Below are 22391 nucleotides of genomic sequence, written 5' to 3' on the forward strand. Positions count from 1 at the left end.
CATGTAGAAAGTGTAAAACATCCTTTATTCTTTTGTCTTTAAATCTCTGTTATCATCAATCTTTTTAAGAAACTTGGCAGCCATACCTGATATATAGTGCCTCCATTTGCTCATCTCCCAGTAACACTGAGCACCAAGTCCCCATGTCACCTTAACAGCAGCATCTGGATTGTAGAAGTACATACAGCAAGATGCACAACTCTCCTTGGACTTTTCAGATTGTATTTATTAAAACACCACATTGCTTTTAGAGATCCTTGAAGACACACACACGCACTCACACACACACACACACACACACACACACACACACACACACACACACACACACACACACACACACACACACTGTTATGTTTCCCATACTAAGCAATGCTTCTAGATATACTTGGTTATAGTTTAAACAGTACTGCTTATAAACAAGTCAGTCTTAAAGAACTCTCTCTCTCTTAAGATGCTCCACACCAGTTTTTATTTTATTTATTTTATCTGACATTTGATTACTGGGAAAATCTGACAGGGACCAGGGAAACCCACTTTCAGCAGAGGTCCAGAGAGAAAAGCTCCAAAAAGTGAGACACATTATATGGATACATGTAAAAAGAAATATTAATACAGAACTTAAGAAAATAAAATATAAAATAAAACATGGGAAGAGCAACGTGAAAATATTAAGTTATAAGCAAAAACTATTACAGTAAATATAATACATTATTATTATTATAGAAGAAAATTAGACTATAAGACACTGGTTGTATATTTAGGGTAGTGACAAACAGAAGTGCAGAAGAATAGGGTAAAGGATAAGAAAGGGATCAGTACCCCATTGTATCACACAGACGTGTAGCTCAGTGTTGAGTTTCAGTTAACCATTCCTTTTTATTTTAACTAGAATGACATTCACAGGCTACTAGCTGAAAAGACCAATCATCACAGCATCACACTGACAATGTAGATGGCTGCAGATGAAACAAATTAAAGCATTATAATTCTAAACATGATTATGCCAGTTTTGAATGACTAAACAATGGTAGCCTTCAATGTAGCATGAATATCTTTTTGTATACCTGTATATAAACATCCAAAGCTGTTGATTAGTCCTTTAAATAACAAGGAAGAATAAGAAAAGACACTAGTTGCTATCCGTTTACATCTGTATAACAGCAACATTTTATTTTTCTTGTTTTTTTGATTTATTCATTTGTTAACCATGGAAATATACTAGTCATAAGAGCATGTTTTCTGGGTTGACTCAGAAGTACTGTCTATTTAAATGATGTGCTCAGATTCAAACTGCTGGTAGATGGAGTCTGAGGGAATCAAACTTAGGTCTACAAGAAGCTCATTAGTAGCTAATAGCCTTGATTGATACTGTGCAGTGTTTACAGTGTAATGGTGAAAGCAAATCCAGCTGAATTTTATGGAGCCAGAAGTGTGATATTCACAATGTGAAAGTACTTTACAAACTAATAAGTAATACTGTTACAGTCTTTACTCTTATACAGCCTTGGAAAAAAGGGGAAATTTCTGTGTTTGCAAGAAAACATAATCTCCTTTTTTCATGGAAATATGACATAGGAATTAGAATACTAAACTAGTGGAGGTGTGAGAGGGTTTAGAACCCTTCATGGGAAGTGAATGGGGATTGTACCCATGCATCAATGCAATCCTAGTTACTGATTCAACCCCTTTACTCAGGATCAGTTTCAAGAAGAGTGTCTCCCTATTAATGGCTGTTATACGCCATTTTTGTTCTGTGCAAATAAATGACGAGCAAAGCTTTACATCAAGTTAATCATAAACTCCTAAGTGACTAATATAAACCCACTGACTAAATATATTTTTTTCAGACCTGAGGTTACAGCAACACTACTTGATTATGCTTTTGACAGCTTTTATATTTGTTATTCTGAACAGAAATAATGCTACACAGTTTACCTATTAATGACATTTCTATAATAATTTTCAGCTGCATAATTAACCTTATACAGCACATGTGCTGAACTTGCAACATCCAAACACAGTGAAAATTTTAAAACAAGAGGAGAACAAGTCTAAGATGTTTCCCTGCTTAATTTAGCAGAAGCATATTGGTGCCAAGTGGGAATGGAAATCAAACCAGAAGGATCAAAAATCAGGAGGCAACTGAATGTGCCAAAAAACAAAAGAAAGAATATAAGGTAAAGGATCAGATGAGACGGCAAGAAATCTGGAAAAAGCATAAATATAGTTGGAAGTACAGAAAACTCCTGTTTACTCGTGTTGATCAAGATCTGAAGCAGGAATGGTTAAGGAAAGGTGAATTTATAGCAAAGGATGAAAGGTTAATACTGGCAGCCCAGGATAGTGGACTACGTACACGCTGGTTTACAAAATCCATTGAACATGTTGGAGAAACAGACAAATGCAGGTTTTGTAAAACAGAATTGGAAAGAGTCACACATCTTGTTGCTGAGTGTGATACACTAATGGCAGAAGGTCTTTATACTGAAAGGAGTAGTAATGTGGCACGATTGTTGCAGTGAGGATTGTGCAAACATTTTAATATTGAAGTAGCTGAGAAACATTGGAAACTTGAGCCACAGAACATTATACAAAATTATGAAGTTTATATAACATGGGATAACCCATTACCAATAGTTTAAAAATAGATACAAGAAAACCAGCTACAATAGTCTATGAAGAGAAGACAAAAGTTTCATGAACTTTAATCATATTTTGACTTAAGAATGGGGTCCATTCCAGTAATGGTTTTAGAAACCCAAAAGACTTAGAGAAATTAAACTGAGTGAAATCACAGAAGAAGACAACAGAATCTCAAATACATGCATGTCTGAAAATCTAAGTAAAAAATGTATATTTTGCTATAATATTTCAATTTACAGAAAGTATCACTTCATTCTTAGAAAAGAGTATTGTAGTAATTCTGATTGCATAAGAATGCAGACAGACTATCTTGGTTAACAAATGAAAACAAATGAATAAATAATAATACTATTAATCCAATATAATCTGAAGGTCAGAGAAACTAGTGGGCCAGACCCCCAATCAGGTGAGAGAACAAGATGTGACTATCGAAAATGTGCAGTACACCTCCGAAATACAAGTGGCCAGAGGTCATGGAAAAGGGGCGAGAGGAAGTGGAAAGGAGAGAAAGGGCATTTGTAAATGTTCCCCTCCCCATTACTTATAGACATACTGGAGATGTAGAGAGTCACAGTGAATATAATGTGTTTAATTACAGCATTACAACATTACACATATCCATGTCTCCTTTCTTGGAAGGGGACTAACATTTGCCCCAGGTAAAAGGATATTCAGCTATTGCTTTGAATGAGCTGAAATTATTTACGAGAACGCTTAACTTGGCATAACATTTTAAGAATAAGGTTATGGATGTTGAACAAGATTTTAGAAAAAAAAAGAGTACTTTTGTTTCACCCCCAAACTCAGTTGTTACAGCTTTTGAAAATGCTTGTGAAAGGGAGATTTATGACATTTATGGGAAGAATAAAAGGAGATTGTGTCATAATTTGGACTCTGTGGAAAGAAAGGTGTTTATTTCCTTAATTAAAGATCAATCCACCAGGATCATGAAATCTGATAAAGGGGGCAGACTGGTCTTGATGGGCAAGGTAAGTTATATTAGTTCTTTGCTTAGTATTTTACAGGACTTGGAAAAATATTTCCAGGTGTCAAGGAATGAAATTAATATACCTTATTGGAAAATTGATCTATTTGTAAATTACTTATTGTACCAAGGGACTATTACCTATGAAGAATATAGATTTTTACTATCATCACAACCTAAGATCCTGTCTATTTTTAGGATCTCCAACGTCCACAAGGATGTAATGGAACCCTCTTTTAGACATATTGTGGCAGCTCTGTTTAAAACATATCCTCTGGCTGTTTACATAGACAGAAAGTTAAAACCATTCTTTATTATGAAAATCCACATGCTTAAATATTCTTGGAATTTTGTAGGGGGACTAACAGAAGAACTATGGGATCCTAGTGTGAGTTTTTTGACGGTTGATGTGGTAGATTTATTTTCTACTATACCCCACAGTGATGGTGTAAGGTGATTTAATCAGGCCCTCATTAACTGTGAGTTTTTAACTTCTAGTGAAATTAATGTTTTAATAGAACTGATTGGTACAATTTTAAACATCAGTTTTATTTATTTTGAGAGTGAGTTATACAAGCAAATTAAGGGGGTAGCTTTGGGGGCAGCATGCGCCACCTTATATGCCAATTCAGTTTTGCGGGAATTGGAGAAACGTTTTTTTTTACTTTTATTTACACGAATAGTTTGGAACTATATACTGGGTTCCTTGATGAAATATTTGTTTTGTAGAGAGACAAAGAAATGAAAATTGATGAGTTTATTGATTATTTACAAAATGTATCTATTTTTTTGGGTTTACACACTCTTATTATACTAGAAGGGTGGGCTATTTAGATCTTACTATTGCACAAGAGTGGATTATTTAGATGTAACTATTTTTAATGATCCAAAAGGATTCTCGTCTCTATCATATAAGAAAACTACTTTTCTAGCTACATCCATTGACACAAAAAAAGAGTTTGGTGAAGGGACAGTGAGAAAGGGTAGCTAAGATGGTTTCAAATTATGATATTTTTTGATTGAAGGAGAGATAAACTAGGGAATATGGTTTGTGAACATGGTTAGTCCCAAAGACAAATACAATAGCCCAGGAAGTCACCATGAACTAGGGGAAAATATACCCCATTACTGGGTTTAAGAACTAAATAACCAAAAGAGGTGCACAAAAGCATATGGAACTTGAGAGACACTATTTGACAAAATAATAAATGACACAAATTTCCATGAAGAGAAACATAGTAAAGCAAATGATCCAAAACGTTTAACAAATTGTTTTTGTCCACTATACAATAAAGTCGGACTTCATCAGAACTATAGAAGTGTTAACTGAATACTAATAATTTAAATCCCCCAAACATTGTCATGTGATGATCTAAACCTTTCAGAGATGAAAGCAATTTGCTAAACTTTTTGCAGTGTTCATCATACTGAGTGCATTAAAGAGTCCCCTTTGTGGAGATTTGTGTGTCATTTGCTATTTTAGCAGGTAGTGTCCCTGGAGTTCCAAACATTATTCTGCACCTGTTTTTGGTTATTTGGTCTTTTCAGTGCATTAATGCAGTTTTTGGTGGGTTAAAGAAGTAAAGAATAATCCCTGTGCTTTCTCCTGTTAACCTGTTGAACTTGGGCATCCTTAGGCAATGTAGCAACTGCCTCATGTACACTGACAACCCTCTCATCTTACCTCCCAACACTCAGACTTGTGAGAGATGCACTTATATATCCAAATTTGAAGCCACGCACTCTCCAGCCAAGACCAAAATAGCTGGTCAAGAGGAGAAGGTCAACACTTGCACCACACCACATGGAACACATAGCCCTCCAAATCACACACCAGCACTGCCTTCACATAAAAACATAAACCACACACCCACCTTCATGGAGGCTCTCAATAAAAACCTACCCAAACAGCAGAGGCCTCCAAGGCAGAAACACACTCAACCACCACAACACAACACTAATCATGAGTCATGTAACTCTCCTAAACAGTGTGCCACTCAACCAAAGCCTCTAAGGCAAAAACAGCATGCTCAACACACTAGTCATATGTGACTCAATAGTGAGGCACACTGATGTCCCACTCACTAGGCTGAATAAGAAGAAAGTGACAGTCAGCTACCTGTCAGGTGCCAGGATCCACCACATAACGCACGCACTCAGGTCCCTCAACAACAAGTACAAATATGACTCTATCATTGCACATGTGGGTGTGAATGACTTGAGACGTACCTCCATGGACTACATGAAAAGAGACATGGAGAAGCTCTTGGATTATGTAGCCCAGGCGGGTATGACCCTAGCCCTGAGCAGCATCCTTCTATCACCCAGAATGATACGACAGTACAAGCAGAAAATGATTGCTTTCAACAATTGGCTAACTTTCTGGTGTCATTCTAAGGGGATGCAGTATCTGTCTGCCTGGGATGACATGATTGACAGATCTCAATGCTTTGCCAGAGATGGCCTGCATCTGTCACCCCTGGGCTTCCAGATACTGGCCAAGGCTCTTGCCACCCCTATAGTGCCTTTTTTAGGCAGTGTTCCAAAGACCAAATTACCACCATAACAGCTACAAACAAATGCAATCTGAGGGTCATGCTGCTCAACGTTAGAAGTCTAAATCTCAAAATGAACTCACTCAAAGAGCTCCTTAAAATGGAGAACATCGACATTTGTGCTGTAACAGAGACCTGGTTCAAGGCAGCAGGAAAGCACCCCTGCACTACCAAGCTATAACTCATTCCACAGCTTTCGGCCCCAGAACTTGGACCGAAGCTCCAAAGGTGGTGGTGTTTCCATATTCATAAAGGATGCACACACCTCCAGACTGGTAGCCCAACATAATGCATCAGATATACTTCAGGTGCAGCTAACACTGGGTAAGACATCAATTCAGGTTGTAGCCTGTTATAGGTCCCCAACCATGTCCCAAGACACTCACTCCACATTCCTAAGCACCCTGGAGAATATTAGGGTCCAGCCTAACACTCTCATACTGGGCAACTTCAACTACCCCTCCATTAAATGGGAAAACTACTCATGTACCAGTACACTTGCCCAACATTTCCTGGAATTCATTAATTCCAATGCCCTGGACTAGCTAATTCTTACCCCCACTAGAGGTAGCAACATCCTTGACCTGGTCAGTACTAACATGGGCGACTGTTGCTCTACACCAGTAGTCAATTCCTCCCTGGTTAGATTTGACCACAAAATAATCATCTTGGAAATCCACATCCCTCCCACCCACCCCAGCCCCACAAAGGTAACCACCATGAAAAACTTCTCCAAAGCAAACTTTGGGCTCCTAAGAACTGAGGTGGCTAACTTCACGGCACCCATGCAAATGGAGAATAGTTGCATGACCACCGAATCATACACCAATGCACTGTACAAACACATACACAAATGCATGGATCTCACCATACCCAATAGAACCAAGACACTCTCCTCCAAAAAAAGGAAGCCAATCTGGTGGTCCCCTACCATAAACAAACTCTATAACAGAAGGAAAAAACTGATGTGGAATAAGGTGAAGTCCCAAGACTAGAAAAACTCCCTTATCAGCCTCAACAAAAAGCTAGCTATGAAAACATAATTGCAGCAGATAGTAAAGACAACCACAAGGCCTTCTATAGTTATGTAAAGAATCTCCACGGCAATACCCAGATTTGCACTGAGCTACTGCACAATGGTACCTCCTATACCGAGCCAACAGATATTGGCAATGTACTGGCTGACAGATTCAATGCCAACTTTATCCCCCCAAAAGACCAATCACAATTCCAGTAGATTGCCAGGTACCCAGTATTACTGCTGCACAGGTTAAAACAGCACTGTCCAAAGCCAAGAATACAGCTTCTATGGGACCTGCCAATATCCCTGGCTGTGTTCTACATGAACTACAGAGTGAACTGGCATCACACCTGTGTGCCCTGTTCAATCACAGCCTCACCTCAGGCTTTGTCCCTACTGAATGGTGCACTGCTATAGTCATCCCTCTCCACAAAGGAGGAGCGACTACAGACCCTGATAATTATCACCCCATTAGCCCGACAAGTCTGATATGCAAAGCTATGGAAAGCATCATCATGGACCTAATTAACAAGGATATAGGGAATCTCCAAACTCTGGATCCCACACAGTTTGGTTTTGTGAAGGGTAGATCATGCCTGCTCAACTTGGTCGGCTTCTTTGAGTCAGTCACCAGAGCTGTGGATAAAGGCAAGGTGGTACATACAGCCTACCTTGATCTGACCAAGACCTTTGATACCATTCCCCACTCAGGAATTATAGAAAAACTCACTAAGTTAGGCATCAGCCCCTATATCACTAGGTGGGTTGCAAACTGGCTCACAGATAGAACCCACAGTGTGAAAGTAGCTGACTCCAAGTCAGACTGCCGACCAGTCACGAGTGGAGTCCCACAGGGATTTGTCCTGGGTCCTCTCCTGTTTGGTATCTACTTCCCAGAAGTCCAGGCCAACACGAAGGGAGTCTGACTGACAAAGTTCGCAGATGATTGCAAGCTGGGAACTATTATTAACTCCCCAAGTGATGTTGACATCTTACAGAAAGGCCTCACTGAGACCAACGACTGGTGTCAAAACCATGGCCTTAAGATCAATGCCAAAAAATGTGTTGTCATCCCCTTTGGGAAAAAAACAATTTTCATGAACTACCACATCGATGGTAGTCCACTGAACACAGAAAGCATTATAAGAGATCTGGGAACACAGGTTGAAAGCAACCTCTCTTTTGACCACCACACTGCCACTGTGGTCAGAAAGTCCTTCTATGTGGCACATTTCATTACTAAGGGTTTTGCATCCAGGAAGAAAGAGGTCATTGTCACCCTCTACTCTTCCCTCATTAGGCCAGTCATTGTGTGCAATGCCCCATTTGGCATGTGCCTCACTAGACACCTGCAACAACTGGAGAGGCCGCAAAAGTAACTCACAAAGAGGATCCTAGGCCTTAAACACTTGTCCTATATGGACAAAATCAAAAAGCTCCAACTAATCTCTGTTTCATATCACCTACTTAGAGGCAATCTCTGCTTGACGTACAAAGCCATGTCTGACCCAGCTCTGTTAGAAATGCTACATCTAAAGAAATCCCAATCCCTCCTCACCACACACTCCAGAGACCTCAACCTCATTACCACAATCAACAGAATGGGCTGGAGGGACAGGTTCATAACCCAGAGACTGCCCATGTTATGGAACAGACTTCCCATACATGTCATGCAGAGCACCTCACTGGCCCTTTTCAAGAGAAATCTTAATGAGTGGATGGGAAATAGAAAATCACCCTGGGGATCACTCCAGTGGCTCTACTCGACAGAGGCACTGGAAACTATCAGGTGGCACGATGCCAGGGTAATCCTATGGGCTAGTCTTGTAAAGGCTCCAGGGCCATTAGTCTAGTACACACCTATGAACCTATGAATCACTTAGGGAAAGTTGAAAAAAGGGACAGTAAAAAAAAGAAAAATTAAAGAGCCTTGGTTTTGGAATTTAACTTTAATTCCACATCCATTATCAATATTATTTATTTATTTATTTTATTGCATTTGTTTACTGGGAAAGTCCACTGGACCTAACAGAGCTCATTTTCAGTGGAGTCCTGGGGAGAAAAGCTTCAACAAGAACATATATACAGAAAAAAAAATTAAACAATTGGGACAGAAGTAGAAACGGTGTTAAACATAATGATTACAGCAATATATACAGAATATATACGTAAAAGCAGAAATTTAGTTGGTTTGATTACAGCAAAATTATACAGAATATATACATAAAAGCAGGAATCTAGTTGGTTTGATTACAGTAATATATACAGACAATAAACATTAAAGCAGGAATTTAGTTGGTTGCCAAATGAATTCAAGCAGAGAGGTTTAAACAGAGATATATAAATAATTATTATTGAACCAGTTATCAACAAGTGATGAAAAAAGTAATAAATATGGAGAAAGTATCATGAGTCACTTTTAGCAAAAAGCATAGGAGTTTAGTTACTATATAAGGAGAAGGAAGAGGTTAGGTTATAGAGAAGGTACACAGCTAGGAAGAGGTGAGATGATTTTTCAGAATTTGTTTGAATCTTCCCAGCTCTCAACTCCAGGAAATCACCCAGAATGCCCTCACCTCTACTAAATCTTGGATGCTTAACAATTATCTTGCTCTAAATCCAAAAAAAAACTAAACTGGTAATATTTACCCCTAAGAAAACCACTCCCCTAGATAAAAAAGATCTTTACTATACAAGCCCAAGACAATACCACTATAGAAGTTGCCCCACACACTCAATCACTAGGTATTATTATAGATGAAAACCTTAACTTTGACCTATACATAAACAATAACATAAAAAAAACACACCAAAAGCTCGGTATGCTCTACAAGCACCAGCACTTTCTTAGCCTCTCCACTATACAAACCCTTGCAACTACCTTTTTATTACCCTTTCTCCTTTATGGTGGCCCTCTCCTCACTAATTTCCAAAATTCTACAAAATCCAAAACTTGATATGTGTTACAACAGAATAGCCAAATTTGCCACAAAGCCAAATTCTCGTCCCACCACCGTAACTCACTAAAACAATTAGGGTGGCTGGAACTCCCCCAACATCTCTCATTCACCCAACTAACTACAGCACACAAAATAATCTACAGACCCACAAACTGTCCTGCTAGCTCAACTCTACTTATCAAATACCAACCCAGCAAGCAACTAAGATCTGAAAATCATTTAGTTCTAAAAGTAGAAAAGCCCACCTTTCCTGCTGGTCAACTCCTCTAATCTTTCACCGTCACCAAACTATGGAACTCACTTCCACCTTCTATAAGAAGCACTGGCAGCACCACCACCTTCAAACAAATTCTGAAAAAGACGGAGTGTTATCATTAACTAGAATGTATTTAAAGCTAACACTGATCTGTTGAAGCTATTGGGTAATAGTCCTAAGTTTGCCTATAAGAGAGGCACAAATGTTAAGAATAATTTTGAATTAGTTCAAACTATAACTTCAAAGAGAGCCATTACAACTGGAACAAAAGCTTGTGAGAATTTTAACTACTGTGGTTTTATTTTCCCACAAATAAGTACTGTACTGATTAATAACTGTCAGTCCAGAATTTACTTTCAAAATGGCAATTATACAACATCAGGTTTAATACAAATTGCAGTGTGTTCTTCTTTCCCCTGCTTTTATGCAGGTAAAGTTATAAAAACCCTAAGGAAAGGAACATATGAACACAACTATGATATTTTAAGAAAGAACAGTAACAATGCTGTGTTGTGGCATTCCTTACAGTGCACGGCTTTCAAAAGTTTTATTTTGGTATTCTAGAAATAGTTGTTAGGGACCCAGGAGGGGGTTCATGGGAATCTCAGCTTGAATACAGAGTGGTAATTTGTCAGTTAAGACTTGATGCCACTAGTGATCCAGGGATCAGTGATAATATTTCAATACAATCAGTATTGAAATTATAGGCTGCTAAACTTTGACAAATTAATTTGTTAAACATTTATTCAGCATGCAGTCTTACATACATATTCAACACTGGAAGAACGGATATTAATTTAGTTAATATATTTCATTTTATATTTATACCCCAAAACAGTATTACATATATTGGTATATATTTAACGTCTTTTAAGTTTGAAAATATCACGTATATGAGGATGAGGGAGTTCACTAACGTATATTGTATCAGTTTAACTGTGTTTAAATTATGAAATGTTGATCTTATACTTGCAGAATCCACAGCTGTCTGTATTTTAGGTTATTCATGAATTTTATTGTGACAGAAACAATTATTTATAGACTCCCTATTGAAATGCTGGCACTAGTAATGTCGAGTGATAAGCAGAAAAAAAAAAGATTGGAAACTCAGGAAAAGAGTGGCTCTTGAAGATCACTCTTCTCATTTAAACTTCTTTTTTGTAGGGAGCAAGTCCCCCTACACCTCCTGATGTGGGGGCTTTTCCCTGCACCCCCAATGTGGGGAGTAAGCTACCCATACTTCCCCCTGAACTTATATATACACACTCCTAACACAAAGAGGTGAGGAAGAAGTATGATAGGAAAAGCTATATATATATATATATATATATATATATATATATATATATATATATATATATATATATATTTATTTTTTAAGAAGTTAGAGAGGCAATGGATAGGGGAAGAGTGAATATCTATGGAAGGGAGCCCATCAAATGTGAAGTAAAAGAGAAGAGGTTCACCATCTCCTAAAAGGATGAAGGAGGAAAAATAGACATAACCTAGGGTAGACACCCTGATAGTTAAGGTACAGGAAAGAGGGGGTGGAGCTGGTGGAATGATATAGTGTATCAGCCCTGTGACATATCATGGGAGAAGAGAGTAAGGGAAACAGCAAAGAAGGTGGTTTGAAGAAAGAGCATTGTGCTTATGGAGATCTGACTTTACTAGAATTAGAATGACAGATCCCAAGCACCAGGTACTGGAATGTATTTGCATTATTGTACCATAAGAGGTTTATATACCTAATGCTCCAACCAAGATGGGGAGGCCAAAATGGCCAGGTAAAGTGTAGTTAAACACTGATTGCACCATAATGTGGTTTAGCATGGGAGGAATTATATGAAACTAATCAGAAAAATAGTAGTATGAGATTTCAGACTTGAGGAGCTGATTACGCTGAATTGCATGAAAAAGGTAGTAAAGCTTTTCATTCAACAAGAATTTTTTTGGCACTGTAGCTACGGATTCTCTTTGAAATTATGGGAGAGTGGCTTGAAGCAAACAGGGACAAAAACCTAAAAAAGACCAAATTCATGATAGCTAAGCTGGCTGCTACATTTTAGGCTGTAACTGTCATATTCTTAAAATCACATGATTTTAAAGAACTAGAAGTACACCTGAACTATTGACTATGAATGTGGCAGCAGAGCAACTGCGAAATGTAGCCTCTCACCAGTGTTTTAGTATCAGCAGCCAGATGCTACTGGACAAGGTCTTGTAGGAGGGACGAAACAAAAACAAAACGGGACATAGTCTACCATTATTGTTATAACCACCATCTAACATAAACCTGACCTGTGGCTTTAACACAAAAGAATTAACCACTGCTGTGCATGCTTTTAGGCTTTTGTCAGCAAAGAGAGTTGCAAGGCCTCAACCAGGTAAGCTATGCTGCAGTCTGAATATTTACAGCTTAAGACAGTGTATAGTTACCCTTTTGTCCACTTATGCTGAAAGAAGTTCAAAGACAAAAGAAAAAATGTACCTGCTCTATAGCATCCAAGGAGCTACAAATATATATTCTTCTCTCCTTTGTTGTCATTCCTGTCTCTTCTTTAATTTTTCTTGGTGTCTGAGGAAGGAGAACATTTTATTATTATTTTCCTCTGCTCCATAGCTGCACAGTCTTTTTTTAACTCTTTATTCCTAAAATGGTTTGCAACCATGTTTTTTTATTTAATTTAGATATAGTTTCTTTCAATATAAATGAAACAAACAGAAGTTGACTAATATATTGATAATGTGCCTGCTTTTGCAAGTCGTGTTTGAGGCATTGGTGTTGTCCACTGGAATAGCTTTCAGCTACCAAAAGCAATGCCTTTTGTTTGGCTTAGAAACCTCCGCCACTAGTATACCAACCAGGGAGAAAGCTGAGTAGTAATTGTGATGTATGTTCCTGGGAAAGCTGAAAGAGCAGAAAAGTTAAAGCAAACTGCAGCGAAGTGATACCATATCTAATCTACATAAGAAGATTCACAAGAGGCTATCCATTATGAATGCCTTAAATATCTCCTTACTGGAATTCTTCCTTATGTACTGATGTGAGGAGTTCCTGATTAAGGGTGTAGTACTGCCAGGGATACCATTTTCTATATATTTTAGTTTTGTAAAATTCAGGCAAAATCAGGTCTATGTTCAGTCATCGAACGGAAAAAACATCGAATGGCACGTTTCATCAGTCATACAAGTAAGACTGCATTATTGTAGGGATCAGGAAATTTGCCCTTTCCCCACTGTAGTGCAATTGTGATCTCAGAGTTAGTATATATAATTAGCAGGGGGTGTGGGGTGCTGCAGAGTTTCACTGAACGGCACTTTCAATGTAATGCCGTCCGGTGATTTTTGCAGCTCACAAATGTCACACATATGTGGCAGGCAAATAATTTTCCTCACAACACTACAGCTTAGGATAATGAATAAAAACAAAATGTGTAGTGGATACGTCTTCACATTTTTTTTTTACTTTTGCATATATCAGCATTTTTCAGTTCGTGCATAAGTTGACCAATACTATTGATTTACTAAATATCACAACACCAGAACAGGCTTTAACATGAGTGTGCAGGGGTATTAAGTCCTGTTCTCCCTTCTTCATCAGTTCAAAAGATTGGGACTTGGCAAATTGTGATTTAATGAGTCTTGACTCAACCAAAAATGGACTGAAGACCTGATCTGTTACTGTATATATATATATATATATATATATATATATATATATATATATATATATATATATATACACATATATATATTGGTAAACAGTTTGTTTTGCCACCAATTCCCAAAATTTTGTTTTTTTTGTAATTGAACAGGTGCTTACTTTTTTGGGGGATACTGACACTCGACTTGAGGTACGAGAACTTAAGTGGCAGCTTTTTCTTGGAGTGGAATTTTACCCTGGTTTGAATGAAACTTTGAACATTAATCGTGCACTGCATTGGCTCACGTAACCCCTGAACAGCCACTTACTAATTTGTCTGTCTTCTGAAGTGATCTGTATTCCACCTTGGCTCATTCATTAGTTCTTAATAATTTCATGACAGGCTTTTGCCTTTTGCCAGTAGATCCAGGAAACATTTGTTTTTATAATCACAGCATTCTCGTTGTGTTTAGAGTCTGCATTTTACTATGGTGACTTGTACCTGATACACCAGAAGATTGTGTCTTTTTAGCATTCAACAGTTTCTTTTCTGTTTTTTTGTTTTCAGAGTTATTGCTTTTAACACAAGTAATGTTCCCCAACAGATCAGGTACATCATCTGTAATATATGAATGTATACACACTGATTCTTAATGTCTTTTTAATTCAGTGCTATGTAAGGCCTATCTTTCCCTTATTTTATTTTATTTTATTTTAACCTCCAGACTAACATTGTTTTTGTCTCCACTTTGTTTTCACCAGCCAGATAATTTCTAGCCACATTACAATACACTAAACAATAACTTTTGACAAGGAATTAAAATAGGGTTTTTGTTTACTCACTTTATGTTGCCACCAGTTCCTTCTGTTACACTTTTTTATTAAACTTCAACAACACTACATGAACTTATATGGCAGCTTTCTCTGGGTGCTGACTTAATCACTGGTTTGAGTACTACTCTACACATTAAAAGGCACTATGTAGCCTCAGTTTACCCCTGAATAGCACCTTCCTATTTGATCCTAGTAACTTGTTTATGATAAATTTCACCATGCTTGGTTTGTTAGCACTAACCAGTTTTACTACAATTTTATTGCTTTAACCATGGGTTGCAGAAAATGCTTGCTTCAATATTTTACTTAATCATTGAATTTATTGGCTGTTTTTACTGGCTGCTTTACTATATTTAGTGGTCCACACACTATGTACTCACTCATTACATTTTTTTTCTGAAGAAGTTCTTGACACTAATAAAGAACAAAAGTGCTAAACACCAGTTCAGCTCAGTTCTTTTCTCCAGGGTGAAAGAAGTTTTTTTTTTTTTTTTTATTTAAGTTTACTTTACCAGTTTAAATTTTTGGTTATATTATATTTTATATATTATGATATATATATATATATATATATATATATATATATATATATATATATATGGGTCTACTTCACATGACCTAAAACCCATTTGACTGACTTTCATTTCACCGAGACCAAATCACCTAATTTGTCAAAATGCTGAAAACTCATTTGACTGAATCTCATTTCACTGAAACCTTACAATGCTAAATTTCAAAAGACTAAACGTTAACCCATAGACAAACATACTGACAACACTAATAACTACCTCTTTCCAGAACTTAAAAAACACTTACTTACCCTTTTAACAGAAACCAGACAATATAAAACCAAACTAAGTGGGGGGGCTATGCCCACCGCATCCCCCCAATGAGGGGGACTGTGCCCCCCACACACATACCCTAACTATATACACTAACTCCAGGATCGTACAACGGTGGGGAAAGGGCATATACCTTTTACTTGCCTTTCAGTACTCTACACGCTGCCACTACTGGTGGGAATGCACAAAATGTCTGCCATATTACTTTAGATACTTCCCATAAAAATGTAAAGAGACATGCCCCCATTTAAAAACACTACAACACTACTTTCTACATGACTATCAGTATTCTGACAGTTGACACTATAAGTTACAGAAATTATGTTTATCACAAATAAGTCACAGGTGAATGGAAACACACATCATGTCTATGGCTTACAATTCAGTGAAATGAGATTCAGTCAAATGAGTTTTCAGTATTTTGAAAACTAGGTGACTTGGTCTTGGTGAAATGAAAGTCAGTCAGTGAGGGCTGCCATGGTGGCGCAGCGGTTAGCGGTGTCACCTCACAGTAAGAGGTTCTCCGGTTCGATCTTCGGCTGGGGTGCCTTCTGTGCAGAGTCTGCATGTCCTCCCTGTGGTCATGTGGGTTTCCTCCAGGTGCTCCAGTTTCCTCCCACATCCCAAAGACATGCTGTAGGTGGATTGGATACTCTAAAAAAAGTATTAACCTTATTGTGATCTATATCCCCCCCGGGAAAAACTCAGACACTCTTGAAAACACTCTAAGTTGGCTGACCAATAACTTCCCACAAGAAACCATAATCTTGGGAGATGAAATCAAAGTCATCAACTGGAATCTATGTGTGTCAGAGTCTGACCCATATATATATTAACCTCCATGGTTATATATATATATATATATACCCCCACCAGAATAGGCAGCAAGCCATATATATACTGCAAGAAAAGCCCAGCCAAGCTAGAGTATTCACTGTGCAGTACTATATACTTCCTATAATGGAAGCCCATGGGGTACATTCTAATAACCTCTCAAGGACATGTCAGTGTTTCAACTAAATGCTTCTGAATATGTATGGATTTTTAATTTTTAATTCTTTATGGGTACATTTAGGCCAATAAAGCCAAACCTCACTAGCTGCAGAATGCCACATTTCAATCTTTGTCTGATCTCACCAGTACAGTATAATTGGATTGTCTACTATACTTTAGAAACACACAGCTTAAAATCAAGCCTGATGTCTGTAAACATTAAGAAACCTGCAAAATATCTCAAATAATATCTAAACCAAAGGGTAAAAAGGTCACATGAACAAACCATTCAGTAAAAACTGCAAGAAAAACCTGGCCAAGCTAGAGTCTTCACTGTGTAATACCTTAAACCTCCTGTTGTAGAGTCTCATGGTATATATGCAAATGATACCCTTAAAGTCAAATCAGTGTTTCAGCTGCATGGCTTTTTACTTTTTTTTAAGCTTAGACATGTCCATTTCATCTACCAGCAGAAGTACGTGACAGACTTCAAACTTACTTTAAACAATAAGAAGCAAAAGCTTACCTTTAGCTTCCATCGATATCCAAAATAAGGGTCTCTTGTAAAATAGTATGTTGTAAATATTGCTGTGTCTAGCAAGGACTGTGCTGGCAACCCCTGTGTCTTTGAAATGTACCAAATCTTCATAGTAAAAAAAAAGAGAAAGGATGAGTGCCATTATATTTACAAAACATCACATCCATATTTTCTTTAAGCATATCTATGTTTGTTAAACAAACATAATAAATATAAGAAAATATCCCTAAACAGTAAGAAAATAAAAATCTTAATAATACTATGAAAACCTATAAAACTTGTAGCATAAACCTTCAATGCTTACAGTAAATAAAACTTATTTCCAATTGAGGTAAGGTTAAAAAAAAATATTCATGTCTTTTCCGGTTGTCATTAATTTAGCCAAAATAGTTGCAGACTTATTTCTAACTTCAGCTTATATAGAAGTTCTTCGAGTTACATTCACCTCCGCTCACAATATTGCCTTTTATAAATCTTGCCCAAAATTCATAAATTAAGGTACAGCATCAGCATGAAGGAAGAGCTCTCATGTAAGATATATTTTCAGATAATCCTGGCTCAAGCTGCATTCTGCCATGTTAACAGAGGAAGTTTTCATTAAAGAAACTTGACTCCAAATGTTCACTGAAATAGCGTCCACAGACTCTCCCTCATTATTGTATAATATGTTCTACAACAGGAAGGTTTATGATTTTTTTTTTTTTGCCAACAACATCAGTAAAGACAGTAAGGCTATCTCCTGCTTACTCTATCTATTCTGTTGCTGCAGATCTTTCAAGTACAATGAAATACAGTAAATAAATAAATAAGTAAATAAATCTCTCTGACCACAAGAGATACAGAAAGGCTAGTAATGCCCGTTTATATTTCTCTAAATCAGTATCTCCCAAAGAAGGTGTAGCCAAGTCCCACTGGTACCAGAGATTAGTCTTTTGCAGTCCACTGAAAGTCCTGCATATATGTAGATTAATAAACTTAGTGACTAAAAATACTCATGGAGATATTTCCATCCCAAAAATATAAAATTACCTGTCCACAGCAGTCTAAGTGTGTTTCTACCTGTAGGGTGTCCTTCTTGCATCGTATTTATATAATACAAACTTGTTGGTTAGTATGATCTATTTACAGATTTTGCTAACTAAATATGTTCTGGATGTCTCTTCCTTCCTGGCTCCACCCTAAACAGCCTGCCATATTGGTGTCGCTGTACAAGACTAGTCATCTTGTTGTGATCTCCCAGTTTGTTTACCCCATGGCTGTAACACAATACATCACCTTGTGTGACACTGAACTTCCTCTTGCACTAAATTCAAGATATGAGAATCTCCTTGCAACATTTTCTCCCAGTATTTAAGAGCATGGATTCATTGTAACTACCTCCTTAAACCCCTACCTATTCCATTCTGTCCCATATAAAAGCCTCTTAGGGCTATTTACTGTAACGGCTCAGTAGTGTCTAGAATAATTGCTGTTGCTCCTATTGGGGTTGACTGACCCTAGTGTCCACACCAGTGGCAAACATCTGCCTCTGCTAATTTGCCTCTTGAAACCTCCAGCACATGAGCAAAGTCTTCCAATGAGTCCTATATTTGTCAGTTTGCCAGACGTAAGCCAACCTTAGTTAAGCTGACTTAAAATAAAGGTCAGCATATGGTAATCCTAACAGTTCCATTCCCAAGAGCAAAATCAATTTATCACAACCTGTCCTTCCTTTCCTTTTATCCAATATGAATGGCAAAGATGCACTTTTAAAACCTCTAAAAAATTCTGAAGGGGGTTCAAATGGAATTATTTAGAATCTATACAATAACAGTAGCAATATGAGCATCTGGACTATCTATATTCTCTGGAAGAGATCATGGGGGGGCTTCATTTATACAAACTGACCTTACATTACTTCAGCAGATCTGAATATTGTGATCTGAACTGTCCTATATAGAGAGGTAACAAGTGTCATTCATAAGTATTTAAAAGTTTTATTTTTCCAAAGATGAGGGAATGACAGAAGCACAAATATGGTAAGAGATGAAAAGCTAAACCAAGGGCTAAATTTTTTGTCTCGTTTACGCAGTAGTGGATTGCCTCCCAAAGCACTCAAGCATCTCAAATAGTCTCTGAAGGTCTCTTCCTCCCTTAAATTGTCACATATGCTAATAAGTCATCAGGGAACAATTTCATCTCATGCTTTTATTTATGTTTGGATGCATTTGTCAACCAAGGTAGACTACCAATGTCCTTGTAGACCAAATCATTCAAACACCTTGCATGAGGGTTCCAGATAAAGACCAAATAATAACAGGTAGAATTTGAATCCCTGTTTGTTTCTCCTAGGTAGTTCAAACAGGATGATAAACTGGCCAAAAACCTTCCCTCTGACTCAGAACTATAACAGTGGAGTTTGGTGATTTGGACATCTCACCTGCTTGGTTCCCCTTCTCACTTGTTGTCTTCTGGGCAAGTGTGATTGCTTAATGACAGATTGTAAATTGTCATGTTACTTGTTTCTCCTAAATGAGTTTTTACATTGATACATAATAATTCACTGTTGTCTTTAGTTTACAAGCTGGCATTACACAATCACTGCAGTGGCAGATTAGAAATTGTCAATGTGTTTAGTACATCATACAGCTCTGTACTAGAGGCAGCTGTCCCCTTTGCCACACCCTTTCTGTGGATACCACTTTTCAGTTAACTACTTTTATCCAGAAAATGCAACTGCCTTCCTTTCCCCTTATCCTTATCCAATAGGAGCAACAGCAATTATTCTAGACACTACTGAGGAAGAAAATGTTGCAGAAAAGAGGAAAATCCCAGGATGCAAAAAACTCCCTTACAAGCCTCAGTAAGAAGCTGAGATCCCTCATAAAATCCTCCAAAGCTAGTTATGAAAAGAAAATTGCCAAAGATTCCAAAGACAACCACAAGGCATTCTATAACTATGTGAAGAATCTAAATGGCAATGCTCAGATCTGCTCTGAACTACAACAGAATGACATTAAATATACTGATCCCAAGGATATTGCCAATATCCTGGCAGATCAATTCAGTGCCAACTTCCCCCCCTCTCACCCCCCTAAATGGCCCACCTCAATACTGGAAGATTTCCAAATTCCAGTAATAATGGCCACACAGCTAAAAAAACACACTCTCCAAAGCTAAGAATACAGCATCCATGGTACCAGATGACATCCCGGGCTGTGTACTACATGAACTACAAAATGAACTGGCACCTCACCTAAGTGTCATGTTTAATAATAGCCTCACCTCAAGCTTCATGCCCACTGAGTGGCGCACAGCTACAGTTATCCCACTCCACAAGGGGGGATCCACCTTGGATCCCGAGAACTACTGCCCCATCAGTCTGACAAGCCTAATCTGCAAGGCCATGGAACGTATTATCATGGAACTTATAAACAAAGACATTGACAACCTTCAAACACTGGACCCCACCCAGTTTGGGTTCATGAAGGGCCGATCTTGTCTCCTGAACCTGATTGACTGCTTCGAATCAGTCTCCAGAGTCGTGGACGAGGGTAAGGTGGTCAACACAGCCTATCTGGACCTCGCCAAGGCCTCTGACACCATCCCCCACTCTGGAATCATAGATAGACTTACTAAGCTGGGCATTAATCCCTACGTCACTTGATGGGTTGCCAGCTGGCTTACTGACAGAACCCACACTGTAAAAGTAGCCAACTCCAAATCCAGCTCCAGAGAAGTGACAAGTTGAGTACCTCAGGGTACAATCCTGGGACTACTCTTGTTCTGCATCTACTTCTCTGAAGTACAGACCAACATTAAGGGACTCTGGCTAACAAAGTTAGCAGATGACTGGAAACTTGGAGTCATTATTGAATCCCCAAATGAAGTGGATACTCTACAAAAGGGCCTTACAGAAACAGATGTTTGGTGCCAGAGCCATGGGCTCAAGCTCAATGCCAAGAAATGTATAGTTATCCCCTTTGGGATAAGACATGTACCCATGAATTACCACATAGGTGGCAGTACACTAAACACTGAAAGTGTGATAAGAGACTTAAGGGACACAGGTGGACAGTGGTCTCACCTTTGATAACCACATAGCCACAACAGTTAGAAAATCCTTCTACATGGCACACCTCATCACTAAGGGCTTTTCATCCAGGAAAAAGGAGGTCATTGTCCCACTGTACTCATCCTTCATTAGACCCATTATAAAATACAACGCCCCGTTTGGTATGTACCTCTCAAGACATCTGCAACAACTGGAAAGGCCACAGAAATACCTCACTAAAAGAATCACAGGCCTAAAGCAGATGCCCTATGCTGACTGCCTTAAAAAACTCCAGCTATACTCTGTCGCATATCATCTACTCAGAGGGGATCTCTGCTTAACATACAAGGCCATGTCAAACCCAGAGTTGTTGGACATACTACACTTAAAGAAATCCCAATCCATCAGAGCCACACACTCCAGGGATCTAAACCTTGTCATCACAATAAACAAAAACATGCTGGAGGGATAGGTTATTGACCCAGGGATTCCCCAGACTCTGGAATAGACTGCCCATACATGTCAAGCAGAGCACCTCTTTGGCCCTCTTCAAAAGGAATCTTGATGATTGGATAGGAGAGAGGAAATTCACCCCGGGGATCATGTCAGTCACCCTGCTAGACAGGAGTCCAGGGAAGTAAAAAGTGTGGGAAGAAATAGCCAGGGAATTGTTAGGGCTAGGCTTGTATAAGCCCTAGGGCCGATAGCCTAGCACTAACCTATGAACCTAAGTTATCCAAATCCTCAGCATCAGCTCTAGCTCTGCAGTGATGAGATGCAAGATTTCGCAAAGACTCTACTCTCATTTTCGTTGCCCCTCTCATTTTATTTTAGGCAAAACAGTAAGGAAATAAACCAGTTTCTAAGCTGTTAATCAGTTGCACAGGTTTTTTTATGACACTGGTGGCAATCCTTTACCTAATTTGTCTTACTCTGTTATTCTATGTCTGCTTCTCTCTCTTGTGTACTCTTATTTTTGTACCATCAAAAAAATCTGGTTAGCTGTGAACTCGTGAGCCCTTTAAAATCGCAAACTGTATGAAAAGCATGCAATTACCTGAAATAAGCAAGGATGCATAGCT

The 22391-nt window shown here is 38.2% G+C and overlaps 1 protein-coding gene across 1 annotated transcript in view; it reads right to left on the reverse strand.

Moving 5' to 3' along the window:
- Positions 1-22391, reverse strand: part of LOC122814954 (homeodomain-interacting protein kinase 2-like) — a 176793-nt gene that overhangs the window by 89435 nt on the left and 64967 nt on the right. The window contains exons 4-5 of the mRNA XM_044087213.1: positions 17265-17381; positions 12915-13001 (exon numbers count right to left, since the gene is read on the reverse strand). Of these exons, the coding sequence (XP_043943148.1) occupies positions 12915-13001; positions 17265-17381 (204 nt within the window). The remainder of the gene's footprint in view (positions 1-12914; positions 13002-17264; positions 17382-22391) is intronic.

This window comes from Protopterus annectens, chromosome 11.part0 (genome assembly GCF_019279795.1).
Source record: "Protopterus annectens isolate FY-2018-M chromosome 11.part0, PAN1.0, whole genome shotgun sequence".
Lineage (NCBI taxonomy): Eukaryota > Metazoa > Chordata > Ceratodontiformes > Protopteridae > Protopterus > Protopterus annectens.